Source organism: Populus trichocarpa, chromosome 6, assembly GCF_000002775.5.
Source record: "Populus trichocarpa isolate Nisqually-1 chromosome 6, P.trichocarpa_v4.1, whole genome shotgun sequence".
Classification (NCBI taxonomy): Eukaryota; Viridiplantae; Streptophyta; class Magnoliopsida; order Malpighiales; family Salicaceae; genus Populus; species Populus trichocarpa.
In genome coordinates, this window is record NC_037290.2 from 8,741,709 (window position 1) to 8,761,695 (window position 19,987).

Sequence of the window (19,987 nt, forward strand, 5' to 3'; positions counted from 1 at the left end):
GATTTTTGTTAATTGTTTGCATATATACTTGTAATATAAAGATTTTTATAGTCTCTACAATCTACTATCCAGAAGTGGCTGGGAAAAGACACTCAAAATCTACACAGAACAGAACAATAAAATAATCTATCTTCTCTGACAGAGTTTAAACTGGTGAACAGAAAAACTAACCGAGTGGCCTGCTTCCTTCCTAATTCCGGTGCCATATGATGCGGAAATCAAAACTGAAGAAGCATGGTAGGCATGCATGCTACAGTCCAAACTTTTGTTGGTTTCATCATAACTTAGTCTTGCTCTCGCATTCTTGGCTTTGAATCTTCATGGAAGGAATAGCAATAGCGAGTCGGCAATCAGAAGTAGCAACAGCATGCTTTTTGAATATCTTCAGGAAGGAGACCCTGCCAGGAATTCTCGTTCGTGTTTCAATAACAAGCTGCCCTTGCAGAACATCACTGATTAAAGCTGAAATATGAGTTGCCATCTCATCCACCTCTATGGTAAGCTGGGAAGGAAGTGTCTGAGTCCCCTTAGAGGGTATCAGGCCCGGGCACAAGTCAGCCTCTCCCACCTGGTCGCCTTGATATAGAAGGTAGCTCTTTCCAGGGCCATGCTTGAAGCTGGCATGGTTAGGATTTTTGACGAGGAGTGTGAGATTGAGGAAGATGTTAAGTTGGATACTAACAGGAGAGAATGAGATGCGAGGAGAGATGCCTTCGAGGGTAGCCGATAGCAGCTCGGTTCTGGGCTCTTTAGGCTTGAAAACTGTCAGGGCAAGGATGAGAACAATAATGAATAGCAGCAGCAGCAAGAGGAGAATTACCCCACCAACAATGAAACACCTTCTTCTCCTGGCCTTGGGATCATGTCCTCGGTCATTAGTTTCTATCATTGATGCCTGGAGGGTTTGGCTAGTTGTTTGAGATTTTCAAAGAGGGCAAGGGAATCCGGAGAGCTGTGCAGAGCACAGACAGGACAGGTGAGGAGGAGGTATAAATGCAGGGATGTGCCAGCTATCCAACCTAATTAATACTGTTTGATTGAAGATTTGCACAGGGTGTTGGGGGTTGGGCTTTTATTAATTTTCTCCATCACGCTCTCCTCTCTCTCTCTCAGCCTAAAAGAACGCTTATGAGAGCAAGCAAGGGGAGAGGGCTAAGTCGAAATCTCATTAGAGAAGAAAGGATAAACAAGAGCCTATTCAGTTAGTCAAAAAGCAAGATCAAGAAAGCTGTGCCCGATAGAGTTTCAGACCTATCTTTCTTGGCTCAGCCAGTCACCGTTACCTAAGGTCCTATTTTGAGATTTGAAGAGAGCCTCTTTAATCCCATTTCTCTGCTTTTTCTATATGCGTAACGCATCCAATGCTATATTTGTTTTTTAAAATTTATTTTAAAAAATATTACTTTTCAAATTTTTTTGTTTTTGTTTGCTATTAAAAAAGTTGATTAACAAAAAACACTTTCCAGTAAAAAAAATTTTAACTTGATTTTCAGGAAAGTGTTTTCCTGAAAAATTTGGACGGAACAGTTTCTGCAAATTGTGAAAAATTTAGAAATATCATATTATTTGTTGATTATATCAAATTCGATCCTCAAACTTTTAATTGCTATATATATTTTGTTTTGAATATTTATTTTTTAATTTCATCTCTTAAAATTTAAATTTTATATTAACTTTGGTCCTCATTTTTATAATTGTTATTTGCTTTTTCCTTATCATTTTTTTATTGAAATTTTTTATGTATCAAATTTGGTTCTCATTATTTTAATTGTTACTTATTTTATTTGAAATAATTTATGAAATGTTAATTATTATTATTTTAATTTCTTCATCTTTTATTTTTTTTATTTTTTAGATTTGATCTCAATTATTTTGATTATTATTTATTTTATTTGAGATAATTTATGAAATTATTTTTTTTTTCAATTTCATTCTCATCAACTTTTTAATTTGTAAGATTTGTTCCTCATTATTTTAATAAACTTGAGAAAAATAAAACATTAATAAGTTATTTTCCAACTCATTTTTCATGACATAACCAAACACTGGAAAATATTTTCCAACTTATTTTTCATTACACTGCCAAACATCAGAAAATAATTCACTTTCCCGGAAATTCACTTTCAAAAAAAAAACTACTTTCTAGCAAACAAACGGGGTCTAGACTTAATAGGCTTTGAATCGAACTTCCTTTTCTTGGCGGAGAAAGCTTCTTCGAGTGTGTTTTGGCAGTGGCAGAGCAAGAATTTTTTAAATGAGGGGGTAAATTATTAATAAATATTATATTATATAGACATGCATTAGAAATCAATTCGAAACAAGTATACTAACTCATATAAAGCAAAATTAATTTAAAAATACGTTTAAAATAAGAAAACTTACATTTTAATTGTTCTCTTTGAGTTTTCATAATAACAAATTTCAGTTGAGTTACATAATAATTGTAAATCTTCCATATGAAATTCATAGTAAAATACACATCAATTCATCAAAATTCATTTCACACCCCCATTACCATGCATGCTGTACATAATGCAAATGCATGGATATGGATCAGGATTGATAGTCTAAATTTATCATGACAAATCATTTTTAAAAACAAATAAATTGTTGTTTTCTTTCCTTTTTTAAGAAAAAACCAACATGCACTAATTAAAATCAGGCTTGCACGCACGTGTTAATTCTTCTCCAGCAAAACACAAATTGTTTGATGAAAACAAAAATGAGAAATAAAAACAAATAAAATATGAATTATTTAATCATCTGTCCTGATTATTTTATAGGAAGGCACAAGGAAATTAACATCATAAAAAGAACCAATCTCAAGCTAAAATAATTTTAATTATGCAAATATCAATCTTTACTTACTGACAACAATTTGAATGTTTGCTTGTTCATCTCGAGAAAAAGTTTAGTTCCATATAGCAACTAATTCAATTGGAAATGAATTAACCTTTAATTAATTCAAAACAATCAAATCAATGCCTATTGTTCAAAATCTTGCAGTCTAATTCACTACCATTCATCTTTAATTGATTCAAAATATTATATATATCAAAACCTCTAAATTATTATAAACCCTAATATTTTCAATAACTAACTATAAAAAAATAAAAACTAAAATTAAATAATGAAACAAATAAAAAAATGAAAAAAATTTACCTAAAGTTGCTTAACTGGACTTGAAAGAAAATTTGTATAAGGAAGAGAGCGGCTAAAAAAGAGAGTAGAAAAGCTCTTGAATAGTTAGCGGAAAAAACAGAAAAGAAAAGGGAAAAATTTGGGGAAATGAGAAATGAGCTGGGGTGCTGCACATATATTATATATATATATTATTTATTATATTAAGACACAAGTCGACAATAATAACTGTGTATCAACCCCTCACCATATTATTATATTAATATTCTAATATAAAAAATATTTAAAAAAAATTAAGGGGGCAATTGCCCCTTTGCTCCTACGTGGCTCCGTCACTGTGTTTGGAAGTGTGGTTGTGGTTATTTTTTAAAATGTTTTTCACTCGGAAAAGTATTAAAAATATATTTTTTTTATTTTTTTAAAATCATTTTTGATATCAACGGATCAAAATGATAGGAAAACACCAAAAAAAAATTAATTTAAAATAAATAAAAAAATTTAATTTTTTTTTAAAATATTTTTGAAATGCAAAAATAAATGCGCCGAATCATCTATCAAGGTGATAAGTGTGAAAACCCGTTAAATTATAATCTGAATAAAATAAATAAAGTACCGACTAGATTAAATAAAAGGATTTCAAGTATTGTAATTGGATACAATAGAATAAAATATAAGATGTTATGGTGAGAATTAAGTAAAAAGAAGAGTTGAGTGACAAAAATAGAAATGAGAAGAAATGAGAGTCAATGTGTAAATAGGTAAAAATTAGACTATAAATGCTCCATTTTTTCTCTTTTAGCCGTGAGTTCTAAACAAAGAGAGGGGGAAGAATTGTGTGATTTTTCTACTTAAATTCTCATTGATTTCACTAATTAAAATGATTGATTAGAGTGATTAACTTAATTAAATATCAAGAGGGGGTTGATTTTAAGGTGGTGAGTGCATTGGATGAAGGATTTCAAGCTAGGGTTTAAAGAGGGAGAAGAAGAAAACTTGATTTTTCTTGCATTCTTTCCTTAAATCCTTATCAAAGTGAGGTAAATAACATGCTCCAAATGATTAATTCCTTTAATTTTATGTTTGATGAAGGATTATGCAAAATTATGATTATGTGAAGTTGTGGATTTATGTTATAATTTATAGGAATGATGCAAATTATGTTTGAAACATGTTAGAAAGCATGAATTATGATTGGGTAAGTGTTTAATTTTAAGTAAAAGAAACAAAAATTATTTTTCTCATTTTAATTGAATATTTGGCCAAAAGAGGAATAATTTAGGGGATTTGAGGTTTAATACAATTGTTTGGAAAATATGAAAAGATGAAGGTTTATAAGTATTATTATATGAATGGAGTAAGAATTTTTCAAAGAGAAAAGAAAAATCTTCACTTCCTTCCCTAGGTTGTTTTTGGCTAAATAGAGAAGAAAAATTAGAGAATGGAGTTTAAATGATATTATTGAGGAGTTTTTGGCTAAATGGAGAAAAAAAATTAGAGAATGGAGTTTAAATGATATTTGAGGAGTTTTTGGCTAAATAGAGAAGAAAAATTAGAGAATAGAGTTTAAATAATATTATTGAGGAATCTTACCAAATTGAAGATAATTGATGTTGATAGGTTAAATTGTATAGGGACTTTTGTGAAAAAATAAGTAAATGTTTCAAAAAGGAGGGTTTTGTCCTCCTTGAATTAAAAGTCAATTAAACTTAATTAAGGGTGTTGGATTTAATCAAAGAATATATAATGGGTATTAGAATTTTACCGGTTCGAATGAATGAACAATGACAAAGTAATTTTTGTTGATACAGAGAAGGCTGCAGGACCTAATCAGCAACAAGGGACCTCTTCACGCGCACAGACACCAGGTAGGTGTTCGATACCTTGGAGTAATTAATTAGTTTATATTTTTTTTATTATTGTAGAAGGAATTTTATAAATTGTAAATTCTAGTGCTGGTTACTGGAAATAATACCCTGGTGAATGGGCAAGCCTTGAAAAATTATTTTCTGGTTACTGGATAATGCCCTAGCGAATGAGCAAGCCTTGAAAAATTATTTTCTGGTTACTGGAAATAATGTGAATAGGCAGTTACTGGAAATAATGCCATGGCGAATGGGCAAGCCTTGAAAAATTATTTCTTAGTTACTAGAAATAATGCCCTGGTGAATGGGCAAGCCTTGAAAATTATTTCCTGGTTTTTGGAAATAATGCCCTGGTGAATGGGCAGTTACTGGAAATAATACCCTGTTAAATGGGCAAGCCTTGAAGATCATTTCTTGATTACTGGAATTTATGTCTGGTTGAATGGCCATGTAAAGAAAATTAATTTACAAATTAATGGGATAATCACTCGATGTAAAATAGATTAATTGTAAATCTTTGAAGTTAAATATGCTGGTTTATGGGAGACACTCTTGATATTTTTAATTTAGTAGAGTTATCCCTATGTCTAGAAGAGAATTTATGAAATTAGAAACTTCAAAAAGAAAATAAGACAATTTATTCTATGATATGAAAGTCACTTTAATGTATATGAATAATTAGTCCTTAATCAATTACTTATTGAAATGTGCAATTGTTTTAATCATGTTTAATGCGATTATGTTTTTAGATACATCGCACCCTCGATCTGGAAAGTAGATGCTTGGATATATAATTTTGTTATGTGATTAATGTAATTGGAAGAATTAATATTTTGTTGTAATATACTTCCATATCTAAAATTGTAATGTTTAACTTGTTATCTTGTGTATGATGTAATTTATAATGTTATTATTATTATTAAGTTGAATTGTGGTTAGTTGTATATATATATTTGAGCACAAATACTTAAAAAAAGAGATGATGCATGTTAAGAATTTATTAATTTTATTATAGTGTTCTATAGAAAATAGAATTGAGATATTGAAATATGCTTGAGTTTTTGAAGTCCAAATGATGAGACGAATATTGTGATTGATGTTACAGGTTGAGAAATGATTGAGTCGATAACTTGGTATCTAAAGAATACAAAGGAAACTCTGCCGAAATTTTGGGAAATATATATATATATATATATATGAAATTTAGTAATTACGAATATATATCATATATTTTGAATTTATAATTTGAGATTGTTATAATAAGTGAAGTAAAATATATATATATATATATAGTAAGTATGAAATTTAATAACTATGAATATATATAATATATTTTGAATTTATAATTTGAGACTGTTACATTAAGTGTGAAGTAATGAAATTCTTGTATTGATCTATCAGGGGCGGAGACAGGGGGTAATTATTTTTCTAGCTAATTTATATGATTTTAGTTAAAATAATAACACAACTGAAATCTTGCCCCCCCCCTAATTTCATCTTTTGGCTCCGCCTTTGAATCCATGCTTGCTTCCCCTTCGTTAATTACTTTTTGATTTAGAATTGTTTTTTTGGTAGGTGCTTTATGATTTTCAAACCTTTTCACTTTTAAGTAGTTAAATAATTTATTACTTTGAGTTATGCGCCTTGAAGGCCAGAGGATGTCTCGATGATGAACAGTTTACACATATGCATGGTCTCGGCAGGTGAATTGTACTGTATAATCAAATGCTTCTACGAACATTCAGCTTCTAACAAAATGTCTGCTTGGAAATTTGGTAAATGTTATTTTTAAAAGTAATTTTTATTTATAAATATATTAAAATAGTATTTGTTTTTAACATCAGCAGGGCCTCCTAAACCGAAGTCATGTGTTCCTACAGAATAAATGTTGATTAGGTCAATGTTTTGTTCTGAACAAACACGCAAAAATGAACGAGGCTTCTCCAGAAAGCTGCAGATGGGTGTGAGTGTGTAAAGAGAAACAATTGCCTTGAATACTTTCCCATGAACAAACATAAGACACAGTCAAGAACTATACCTGCATCTGGCCAATCCAACAGCAATCAGAATCACATTAATATGTTCCTCTATTAATACAGAATCATCTCTATCAATAAACAAGAGATTTATCAAATACATCTGAGAATTATTAATACAAAGAAACAGAAAACCTCCCACTATAATCTAAAATAGGACTCCCAAGAGAGAAGAAGCAAAGAAATAACAAAAGCGGTCCTACAATTTTGTCTTATACTTGCACTTTTGATCCCCAATAGTGCTATTAGAAACAAAAACAACAAGATCACACCTAACGGTGCAAGTGAATTTTACTTTAAACAGATTGAAAATGCTTACTTTTCCAGAAATCTTGGTCAAAATATTAAAGGGAATAGCACCAGCCATGGCATCGGAAAAAAGCTGTGAATCAGACAACAACCGATCTGCCACAAGCGTAAGAGTTACGTTCATGGGTTTTGTTGAGTCTGCTGAAATCTTACCTGCAGGGATTGGAACTTCACCAACAACTTGACCTCTATAATTCAAGAAAGCAGAGCTGTCCTTGTACTTGGCACTCACTTTGTTTGGATTCTTGATTGAGAGATCCATGTCAAGACTCACGTTTACACGAACTCTTAGCCTGGCTGTATCTAAAGAAACCTTCAGGTCACTTATGGAGGTGGAATCCACGGTGGTTGTCAGTTGTTTGGGCTTGAACACCGTTAATCCCAAGATCAGCAAGACCAGAGAGATGACGAGGTTCACTGCAACTGTCACCCCTAAACAAACGTTTCTGCGTCTGTGTTTCTTCGGAGATTCAGGTATCATTGCAATAGCTTTTGATGATTCCACATCCATCTTTTGTTTTTCCCTTCTAAATTTCCCCTTTTGTTTCCATGTGCTTTGGATTTGTAATTCCAGGGGTGGGTATGCCGTATTTATAGTTACAACAGGTTAATTTTTTAAAAAAAAAATGTGCAATGAGTTGTTTGTTTGTTTATTATTATTGTTGTTGTTATTATTATTATTATTATTTCTGTCTTTTTTTGTTTTTGTTTTATATAGCAAAATGGCTAAAATAATGGTAAAAAAAAAATCAAAAGGGATTTGATGGATGCATAATTTGACTCAATTTTGTGGAGTTTTTGTATGTTCATAGTTTCTAGATTAAATCAACCTCGTGGTTGGTTATGAATTTAGCATGAAGGGGTATTATTAAAAAAAAAGTAAAATTCTCTTGAGTTTTTTCTTTATATATATATATATATATTCGACAACGATAATCTATTTAATTAAATTAAAAAAAAAGAGTGTAAAACCCGATTTGAGAATATGATCCAAGTAGTAAAATCAAAGGAGAGAAAGTCTAGATAATAGATGCTATCAGCAGTGCCCAGTAATAATTCAAAGCGCGCATCCATCAAGCAATAGGAGGTTTGGTAGGGTGTTTGGTGGTAAGAATTTAAATTTAGAAGATTTATTTTTCTTGTAATGTTAGATTTGAATTATATGGTTACTAATACGAAGGTTATTGAAGGTTTATATAATTATTAACTTCAAGATTTATAAAATTAATCGAGGTATATATAAGCTGATATAGATATTAATATTAATTAAAAAAAAAAAGCGTGATAATTTTTGTAGAGGGCGTGTTAGGTAAATAAAAAAGAGAGAGTACAGTGTGCCATAAACACCCACACTTAAATGATGGTGTAAAGTACTGTTGGTTAGGCAGGAGTTGAAAACCACATTGGCAGCTAAGCCAAGCTCTATGCCATAAATGCTAAGCGTAGAGTGGTGCGGATTCTGGATTAGGCCACCGGGGTTAGGTTAATCCATTCTTTGACCCACAAGAAGCAGGGGAAAAACAAAAGGTCAGAGTTTGGTATCAGCGGAACGGGGTGTAAAAGTTTTTATAGTATTTTTATTTGAAAATAAATAAAAATAATATTTTTTTTATTTTCTAAAATTTATTTTTAATATTAATACATCAAAACAATCTAAAAATATAAAAAAAATTAAATTTAAATTAAAAAATTAATTTTTATAAAATATTATTTAAACCGTATTTCCAAACATCACCTCTATTTGCACCTTTTCCAGGGTTTACTGGTGTCCGTCTTGCCGTCAAGATAATGCATATTTTGTGACAATCAGAAGCGCATGGTGATACAATTTACTGCATGTAGGGTAAATAGACTACTGTGCTATATATCATGAATTACTTAGTTTCCATGAACATGCAATTTTCTGGGCAACTCTTTCTTTCTTTTTCTTTTTTAATTTTCTTTCAGGTGTATATTCATGGATTTAGCTTATCATAATTGGTGAATAAGCTGAAGGACAAGCGAGGTATCCCCGCAGTGTTAAAAGGGACAATTCGCAACTTAAGAGGGGAAAAAAAACACTTTGGAAATAAAATCAACAATAAGAGAAGAATATGTGCACATGCAAGCGTATCCCTTAAATAGGGAATTATATATATTTGACATTAATTTCTATCATGACGGTCTAATACGAATTATACATTATTTTTACTATTTTAATTAGTATTAGATTATACATCGAATCTTATCAATGCAGTCAATAATAATTCCCACATAACAATTTTATCGTTGAAATAAAAAATAATATATACAAATTACATATTAATATCTACCTTGAAGACATAAGAAAAAAAAATACAATGTTGTTACAAGCAAAGCGGCATGCCATCGCCTTTCCTTCACCTAATTGTCTATGGCTTTAGACATGTCTCCTGGAACAAGTCCTCCATTGTTGATAACTGAGTTGCCTACGTGTCCGCCCAATAACACACCATTTTCTAATAATGAACCACAATCTTGTCCTAGGTCAGGAGTCATGGGGTGCATAGCATCACCAGCTATTGTCACATTTCTTCTGCTCAGCTTTCCAAAAATGACGATCCATGGAGGCCTAAACATCAATGGTGCCCATGATAATGAGAAAATATCGGCTTGCCGGAACACGTCTAGGCAGGGACGGAGCAAGAAAAAATAGTTAGGGGGGCCAAATTATAAATTAGAGGGGGCAAAGAAAAAAATTCAATTACTTTTATTAAAATTATAAATTTTTACAAGGGAATGGCATTTTCTTACAGAGGCCCCCGCCCCTGCCAGCTTTCCAAAAATGACGATCCTTGGAGGCCTAAACATCAATGATGCCCATGATAATGAGAAAATATTGGCTTGCCGGAACACGTCTAGGCAGGGGCGGAGCAAGAAAAAATAGTTAGGGGGGCCAAATTGTAAATTAGAGGGGATAAAGAAAAAAATTCAATTAATTTTATTAAAATTATAAATATTTACAAGGAAGATATTCCGAGGGAAAATTTGATTACCTTTATTATTCCTCTTACCAATCCAACCACTTGTTATTGATCATCATCATTCGAAGTGATTCAAAACATAACAAAGATACTAAATTTCTTTAAAAAAACTCAGAAAAGTTAAAAATCTTTAACCGCTAAAACCTCGTTTCTAGCGACGAGTAACCTTACCCCATTAGGGAAAAACCCTATAAATCTCCTAGCAGAGTTCTGATAAGCAATAAGCATACATAAAACCAGTCATTAAACCAATCAATCCTCTTGTCGCCATTGATGCTCTCTTAAGCCTTGACTTTATCCCTATTAGTAACGAGCATAAAAAAAAAATAACACCATTTGCATACAAGTAATTTCAATATAAATAAGTTAAATGTAAACTCCCAATCAAAAAATTTTACTGAGAAAATAAAAATGAAAGTAAATAGTTGGGATGAGATTTTTAATTATTAAATATTTACTTTTGACATTAAAAATAAAAAGGAGATAAAGCTTTCCGGTTATAAGACCCCATTAAAATTTCACAATATTGGTGAAATATTGAAAAATTTACCTGGTTATGAAATGAGTTGTAAACCCCAGCGTAAATATAGAACAAAAAATAAAGTAATGAAAACTCAAGATGAAATAAAAATAAATAAACGTGATATTTAGTGGAGGAGATGACCTTCATAAATAAATTTTAAAGTGTTCTTGAAGTTGAAATAATAATTATGAATTTTTGTTTAAAACTCATAACATTGACGAAACTAGTAACAAGTTTCGATGGATAATTTTTTTTGATAAATTTAAAATAAAGATGTTTTGAGACTAGAAAAATAATTTCGATAAATTATGATTCTGGATTGTAAATAAATATATTTATAGATTTATTCTTGTGAACTATGAGATGTTATTTATAGTATTTATGTAATAGCTTGTTAAGGTTTATTTAATAAATATAACATGGTTTTTAAACTTTAATGTAAATTTTCCTTATCAGCCAATTGTTTTTATAATGTTGAGTTTAACATCTATACTATATGATATGTGGAAAATCTCGTAGAGATGATGTTGGGATAATAAAATATAATTCAAGAAGGTTGGATCAAGAATTGTGAAATGATTTTGAAAATATTCATGTTTATGTCGATAATTTGATATCATTTAAGTATAAAAAAACTTCTTAAAATTTGATAATGTAACGAGGATTGAAATACAATATTGAAGTTAATTGTGTGTGTATATATATATATATATATAAAATCCTTGATTTTCAATAATTTAAAATGTTATTTTATATTTAAAATAGTCATAAAAAGTTAGCGCGTTACATTAAAAAAAAAAGAAGGTAAAGTAAAATTTGTACTTGAAAGGTAGCACAAAGACACCAATAAGGGCGATGAAACTACAGTAATCAGGGAGAACAACCTGAGTGGATGATGAGTTTCGATCTATTACTAGATACTATAGTTTTACCAATGTCTGTATCCTTTTTCTGGTCTTGATTTATTCCTTTTTTTCTTAAAGAGACTGGTTCTGCAGTTTGGACAATGAATTATGAGGGAGAGATGGGATCTAGCTGGTGACAGAAAGAATGAAGAAGGGGATGACTAATGGTTGGTGATGATGTTTTCATAGAACAGAGAAGGAACAAATTAGATTGTGATTGATTAAGTTTTTCTTGAATAACAAATTTAGAGTTATTACACTTTTATAATCTAAAATTATGGATTTTGCTGATTAACCTTCTTGAAACATATCAATTTAATATATTATATTCTCAATATTTTATTTTTAAAAATACCATTTAATATATCACGTAGAGGAGTCATGGATATATGCATCGCATGGGTAAGAAGTGGGGTGTTGAGAATTGAAAAACTCGATTTCCTATTCATCCTCTGTCTTCTTTCTCATTCTCACAATCTTTCCTCCTTGTCGTTTATGCTATTATCACAGTGAGAGAGAAAAGAGACGGAGAGAGATCAATTTGTATTTCTTCTATTATTACTATTATTGTTGTTGTGAATACTCATTCTCTAGGGTTTGGTGTTCCACTTCAGAAGCAAGATACTGAAGGAGGAGGAGAAAGAGAGCTAGCTGGCTAGCCTATTAGTTTCTGGAAATTAGGGTTTTAATGTTATTCTTCTTATTTTTAATAAAATCAATTCAAATTTGAAAAGAAGAGAGGTTGGTAAAAACTGTTGCGAATTTGAATCTCTCTGTGCGTACGTGCGCGCGCGTGGAAAAATAAAAATAAAGAAAGAGAAGATGATGGAAGGGAGGAGGATATCAGCAGCGAATCCAAGGCCGTGCTCAGGGAGAAGGATATTAGCAGCGAAGAAACGGGGTCGTTCTGATGGGTTCTTAAACAGTGTTAAAAAGCTTCAAAGAAGAGAGATTTCTTCTAAACCAGATCGTTCTTTCAGCATCACCAATGCCCAAGAGAGATTTCGCAATATGCGTTTGATGGTATTAGTCTTTTTATTATTCAATTTATTTTCCAATTTAATTTGCTCTTTTTGGGATTTATTTTACAATTTAATTTCCTTTTCCTTTTCATTTTCCTTTTCAATGAGCTTAAATTTATTTTTCTTAGTTTGCTGATGAAAATGGTTGGCAGATCGTTTTTAGGGTTCTTAATTAATATTGTTAGTGACACTACTTTGGTATTTACTATGGACATGTAGGAGATGAAGAAAGAAAAAGAAAAAGAAGAAGCTCTTCCGGCTTTGGATTTTCTTATATTTATTGATTTATTTTTCGCGTAAAAGAAATGAAAACCCATAGAATAACAATGACATCAATTTTAGAAAACCCTAGTGAGCAAATGGCTGATTCATGTTGTTTTCTACTTAATCATCCTCTACCTATGGGTCCGACAGATGTGAATTTTTGCGGTAAATACTTTATATATTGTACCGAATTCTTTGATGGATAGGCTGATTCATCATTTCTCAGGCATACAAAGCAAGTTGCAAATGATAAAATGTGATATAACATCTTTTAGCCTTATTTTAACATCAAAACGGATGTGCATGACAAACCCCTTTGTATTCTTTTCCTTTTTAATACTTGGAATAGTGATTGTAGTAGCATGTTCAGTGTTTCCTTTTTCCAAAAAGGATTTTAAATGTTTGATTTATTCTTCCTCAGGAAGAATACGATACTCATGATCCGAAGGGCCATTGTTCAGTGGTACTACCTTTTTTGATGAAGAGAACAAAAGTTATTGAGATTGTCGCCGCACAAGACATCATCTTTGCTCTTGCACATTCTGGTGTGTGTGCTGCTTTTAGTAGAGGTAGTGACAGACATAGCTCTGATATGAGAAAGAAGTTTTAACCTTTATTTTTAAGAAATTCATTTGCATTTGAGATCTTTTTTTATTGCTAAAGACTATGATTGCATCAAACCTTATCTGCTGACTGTTAAAATGCAGTGACAAATCATAGGATATGTTTTTTGAATGCGAGTCCTGATGAAGTCATTCTAAGCTTGTTCTACAATAAAAACAATGATTCTGTCATCACTGTTTCTGTCTATGCATCAGACAACTTCAGCTCCTTGAAATGCAGATCAACAAGAATTGAGTGTGTCTACACTTCTATTTTTCACTCTTCTTTGTCAACTTCAAGCCTTACATAATCCATGTATCCTAATTGTGTGATGGATGCCTTGTATTTAAATGGTTAGGTACATTCGAAGGGGTAATCCAGATGCAGGTTTTGCTCTGTTTGAGTCTGAATCCTTGAAGTGGCCAGGTTTTGTAGAGTTTGATGATGTCAATGGAAAGGTGCTAACATACTCAGCACAAGATAGGTGCCTTTTCAGTCCATCTGCTATGAGATCACCAAATGTGTGCTCCAATTATCACCCCTAACATTTTTTCTATTGTTATTTATCATCAGTATGTACAAGGTTTTTGACCTAAAAAACTACACTATGCTGTACTCTATATCAGATAAAGATGTACAAGAAATCAAGATCAGGTACTCTCTCTCTCTCTCATTGCACGCACACATGCTCAAGACACATCATTACCTTATTAATTATAAGATGCTGTTATTATGATGGAAGCCTTTTCCTTTTAGCCTTTTGTTAGTGTAGATGCATGGCAATAGAATATACTCATCATGGCAGTCGATTTGTATGGTCATTCACTTAACTTTCACATATAATACTATGCATATTGTCTACCTTTACTTCTGAAATGTGATCAGCATGCTGGCTCTTGATTTGTTTGTTCTGCTTTGTAAGTACCTTTTAAGTTTGCTTATGTCTGGCTTCTTCTGCATCAGTCCAGGCATCATGTTATTGATTTTGAATAGATCAAGCAGCTATGTTCCTCTTAAGATTTTGTCAATAGAAGATGGCACAATTCTCAAAGATTTCCATCATCTGCTTCATCGAAATAAGAAGGTGGACTTCATCGAGCAATTTAATGAAAAGCTTCTTGTCAAGCAGGAAAATGAGAATCTCCAGATTCTTGATGTGAGTTATCTGTCTTTTTTCAGCGTCTATCTTTCAGCTTGGCTTGTTGTCTGCTCCAGTAATTATATCTTCCTTATGCAGGTTCGACATACCGGTATTAGGGAAGTTAGCAGAACTGAGTTCTTGACACCATCAGCATTTATCTTCCTGTATGAAAACCAGTTGTTCTTAACATTCAGAAATAGAACTGTTGCTGTTTGGAATTTTCGTGGAGAGCTTGTTACTTCATTTGAGGATCATCTCTTATGGCGTCCTGACTGTAACACAAATAACACATACATAACAAGTGACCAGGATCTTATCATTTCATACTGCAAGGCTGAATCTGATGACCAGTGGATGGAAGGAAATGGTAATTTTTTCATCAACCTTTTGGTTAGCAAATACTAACTAATGCTTAAATACTTATGGCTGATGCTGCATGAGGCCTAGAATCCTGCTTAAATCCTCTTCTCTTGGAGAAAAAATCAATCTTAATTTTATAGAAAGCAATTACTAAACATAAAACCGAACATATTATACTGGAGTTTGCCCATAGAACATTTAGGTTTTTAGTTGTTCAATTTTAAGCAGATAGTTTTTTACAGTTTATCTCTGTCAATTCTAGCTGTAATGCCTATTAACAGCTAGAATGCTGTCAGATACTTTCAGGTTGTCCACGAGAAATAAAACGTGTTCTCAAACAGTTGTGGGCCCAAACATTTCAAGCGAGTTTACAATAATTTAGAATTCCATGTGAATTCCGTGCCTTAGTTTGTGTTAATTAAATAAGCTGCTTAGAACTGATCCAAGAGATTATGCGAAATTTTATCATCTAATGTGACTAACTTTGTTTGAGTTGGGACTTTGGCTAACTGTAATGAAGTGACTTTTCTGAACTGCTGTCTTGTTTCCAACTATTCAATTTACTTTGTTATTTCAGACACTGTTTTGAGTGACTTTGATGCTTTAACCAGTCCACATTAACTATGGAATTTAATTGACTTGGTTAAGAGTTAGATCTGATATCATCAAGAGCTCTGATATACTCTAAAGAACAAATCCTGATCATAAAAGCATGTATAGATGGCACGATGCTGTATCAACTTAAAACTACTAACACACTGTTGGCAAGAGGAACAAATAATCATGAAGAATTTGGAACACTTGTGTTCCTGACACCTGAATGTAAATATTTTGGTCTGCGTGGTGTCCATGAGGACAACCTAAGCGGTCTACCTATGCCCTTTGATGATGTTTCTGCATGAACTGCTTTTGTGGAAAGACCAATAAGCTGTTGGACCTTTGTTCGTTTAAGATCTTTTGGCAGTTGCCTTAATTGTGATGCTGTGAAGAGAACACCTGATTGGGCAATTATCAAATCTCACTATCTGATTCTTGACTCAGGTGGTTCTATCAATATCAGCAATATCCTGACAGGAAAATGCCTAGCTAAAATAAATGCCACCAATGGCAGTCCCAAGGATGAGGAGTGCTGCAGCAGTACTGGAAGCTCAAAGCAGAGCTGCTCCCTGATGAAAAGCACAGTTGCAGAAGCCTTGGAAGACATCACTGCCCTTTTCTACGATGAAGATCGCAATGAAATCTACACCGGTAATAGGCATGGTCTAGTTCATGTGTGGTCAAACTAAAGATAAGTTTTTCATTGTTTTGATTTAGGAACTTGGAAACTGCAAAGTAGAGGATGTTGTCATGACTGTGCTACATATCTTTAGTGCACTGTATCATTAGATTGCATCAGAATTATTGATTCCGTAGATATACTTGGATTGTCATGTAGCAGTTTGTACATTAGTAAATAGGCTGCGTGGTTGATATTCATAGGTTAAAATGTCCGGACAAGAATTTTTTGTAACATTCATTTGTATTTGCTGAGTAAACAAAATGTTTGCTTGTTAATTATCAGTTGCTGCTACTGATGCTGGTAGAACAGGGACGGTTGGCAGTAATTTTTTTTTTTGTTAACATGGCATGTAAAATTAGAAATAGTAAATATCAATGTAACATAATTTCTGGTTCTATTCATTTGAATTTGATTAATTTTGAGCTCTAAAAGCTATTCAAAGTCACTAACTATAAGAGTATTTTGTACCATCATATACTATAACTTCTACTTCTGTTCTTCGAATTAATTGTAAAACAAAGACTCATCAAGACAAGTGTCTTATCTTTCTATTAAGACAATGATCTATGAAAATCTTAAGAATTAATAGCATAAAATTACTCTCACGGCTTATTGAAATTAAACTCCATTAATTTGTGTTTCCTATTTGGTGTGCAATTGAATGACTACATAGGCGAAAACATTGATAAGAAAGAAAAAAGGAAAGGAAAGCAACAAGACAAGAAATGAGAATAACTAGAATTATTAGTGACTTTCAAGAAATTACATGATAATTGACACTATATATGTACATGTATATAATGAAGTTAGTAAGCATATATGAGTTTTCAAGATGTCAACTATCAAATCATAAAGTGACTAATTATAATAAAGAAAAACAAATTAAGTGCACAATTATTCCTATCTTGTACCTTTCTTTCCACTCCATTGAGTTGGCTAAGAGAGGGTGGGTTGCAACCAATATGTGGTTGAGTGTTAGGTCTAGCTATGATGTTGTGGTTGTTGATTCATTTGGAACCGCGATTTAACAACTATTCCATGAAACAAGAAACATAGAGGAAGGAGAAGGAGACAAAGTTAAAAAAAAAAAAAAAAAAAGGTGTTTTGAGAGAGATATGGTAGTGTCGGGTGGTTTAAGAGAGAGAGAGCGTTGTGCTAGGGTTTTTTTGGTTTGATTGAGGAGAAATGTGAGTTGATTGGAAGAGTATTTATAATTTTTTTAAACTTGTAAAATCGATAGTAAAATCATGATTTTGACTGAGTTTACTGATTTTACTAGTTTTTCGAGTTTTTAGTCCGATTTTGCACATTATATATATATATATTGTCTTATAAAGTCATATGATTTTACGATTTTACCGGTCAGCTACTGATTTTGATAACCATAGCCCAAGGAACAATGCCCTTTTTTATATCATTCAACTTTATTTATTTTAATTGTATCCTTTGTTATTTTAACACCATTTTATGTGTTTGTATTTGCTTCTTTTAGTTTACATTTGTATGCGTTAAATGTCTTTGAAAATTTTGAGTTCCTATTAAAGAATAATTTTATAAGAAAGAATTTAAAGTGATTATTAAAAAATAATTAGAAAAATAAAGATAAAAATAAATTAGAAAACATAAATTCCAATATTAAATTGTGTGGAAAAATCAATTTGATCTCTAAGGTCTCAGTTTAAGTATTATTTGGTCCCAATTATTTTTTAATTTTACATTTCAATCTTCCGCCGCTAGGCTCTTTTGATCCAATTGTATTTAAGGAATGTTATATTCTAGTTGACCTCATATTCCAATTATACACAGATAAATGTAGAATCAAAGGTAATAATCCATTACTCAAAAGAATTTTATTACCTTCGATCCTGCGTGTGTGTGTGTGTACAGTGTACGCATGTTATGATAAAAACTAATGATGGGATTGACTGTGTGGCTTGAGGCCATCTATGAAAATGGATTACGACGTTGCTAGAAAATGAATTCCTAGATTACTTATACAAGTTTTGTAATAAATTATTTGCAGGGAAATATTATTTAATTGATACTAAATATTTTAATAAGTATGGGTATTTGGATCCTTATAAAATCGAGAGGAATTACTTACAAGTATTTAGACGTTGTAGACAACCAAGTGGTCGTGAAGAAGTGTTTAACCATGCACACTCATCATTACGCAACATAATGAAATGTTTTTTTGGGATATGGAAATAGAGGTGGAGAATTTTGCAAAATATATATGCTTATTCATATAAAATGCAAGTTGAGATTGTAGTTGGATCAATTGCACTGCATAACTATATTAGAAGGTGATCGCAAGATGATGTTTTTTCCGAGTATGATCGCAATCCCAATTTCATTCCAGATGAATTTTTACCTGATATTGTACCTCACTCAGCTTTTCAAAGATCACAGAAGCCTTCACGTATGGATTTTGTACGTGATGAAATTGCAAATAGCTTGAAGGGACAATAAAAAACTTTTATTAATGTACAAGGATTACTCATTTTGTTATGTAATTATAATTATAAAACAACAATATTTTGTCATTATATATATATGTATAATTATAATGTTATTTTTAGTAATTTTACAATCAAACCTCGTACAAAAAACATATTAACCAAACACAACAAACTGTTTTTTTTAACTATAATTTCAACCGCAGTTTTAACCAAACACATCAAAATTAAAAACAAACCTCACAAAAAACACTTTTTATTAAACGGTTTTTTTTAAAACCACAACCACAACAGCAACTACAATACCAAACAAATATTAATACATAAGGGTATAAGGGTAGATGAATTAACAAGTCCTTAATTTTATGATAAATACATTTTATTTTCCATGAAAATATAAGTTGTTGTTCTCATAATATTATAATTATAAGAGATACTAAAGCTTTTATACAAAGTTAACTTCCAATTCTTATACTTTAAAAGAGAAATAGATAATAGCTGCTATGAATTTTTTTTAATAAAAATAGTTGTTCATGCAACACCATAGGATAATAAATATTTTATGATGCTCAAACTGTCAACACTAAAGCATAGACCATTTGTAATATAGATAATTCATCCTTCGAACTTAGTTTTTTTTTTTCCATAAAAAGTAGGAAAGTGGAATTATAATTATAATTATCTTCCTTCACATATATCTTTCTACTTTTTATTATTTTATTTTTATTAAAAAATCACTTCTAAAAATATTTGTTATATTATTTTTCTTTCTATATGAAATACATAATTAATTGTATTAAATATTAGTAAAATACATTACTAGAGATAACCGATTTTTAAAAATTAATATATATATTTGTGTATTTAACTATCTAAATTAAAATAAATTTATTTGAAAATCAAATAATTTAACGAATACATTAATTAAGATATTTTGAGAATCGCCGTTTGCAATTCCCTAGTTAGATTTCTTTGGTAGTTCAATAGTTTATAGAGGGACGATTTCATTGACAAGAAACTGTCTCTAAACAGTGCAGAGTGCAGACCTCATCTCATCTCAAGAATCGACGACAAATGGGCA

At 31.3% G+C, this 19,987-nt stretch overlaps 3 protein-coding genes across 5 annotated transcripts; 1 reads left to right on the plus strand and 2 right to left on the minus strand.

Moving 5' to 3' along the window:
- Positions 1–277: 277 nt before the first annotated feature.
- LOC18100035 (uncharacterized) lies at positions 278–889 on the minus strand. Its single transcript, XM_024604805.2, has one exon. It carries the CDS (start codon positions 887–889, stop codon positions 278–280), a length of 612 nt encoding a protein of 203 aa, XP_024460573.1.
- A 6,349-nt stretch (positions 890–7,238) lies between these two features.
- On the minus strand, positions 7,239–7,859 carry LOC18100036 (uncharacterized). Its single transcript, XM_006381218.3, has one exon. It carries the CDS (start codon positions 7,857–7,859, stop codon positions 7,239–7,241), a length of 621 nt encoding a protein of 206 aa, XP_006381280.3.
- A 3,848-nt stretch (positions 7,860–11,707) lies between these two features.
- Positions 11,708–16,722, plus strand: LOC18100038 (uncharacterized). 3 transcript variants are annotated; one of them, XM_006381220.3, is made up of 8 exons: positions 11,708–12,801; positions 13,486–13,633; positions 13,772–13,922; positions 14,026–14,151; positions 14,241–14,321; positions 14,631–14,823; positions 14,905–15,175; positions 16,210–16,722. In XM_006381220.3, the coding sequence occupies exons 1-8, from the start codon at positions 12,601–12,603 to the stop codon at positions 16,452–16,454; spliced, it is 1,416 nt and encodes a 471-aa protein (XP_006381282.1). In that variant the 5' UTR covers positions 11,708–12,600; the 3' UTR covers positions 16,455–16,722. The 3 variants fall into 3 exon arrangements, with proteins under 3 accessions (XP_006381282.1, XP_052310179.1, XP_052310178.1); XM_052454219.1 differs by having other exon boundaries at positions 15,746–16,285; XM_052454218.1 differs by lacking the exon at positions 14,631–14,823 and having other exon boundaries at positions 14,847–15,175.
- The last annotated feature ends 3,265 nt before the right edge of the window (positions 16,723–19,987 follow it).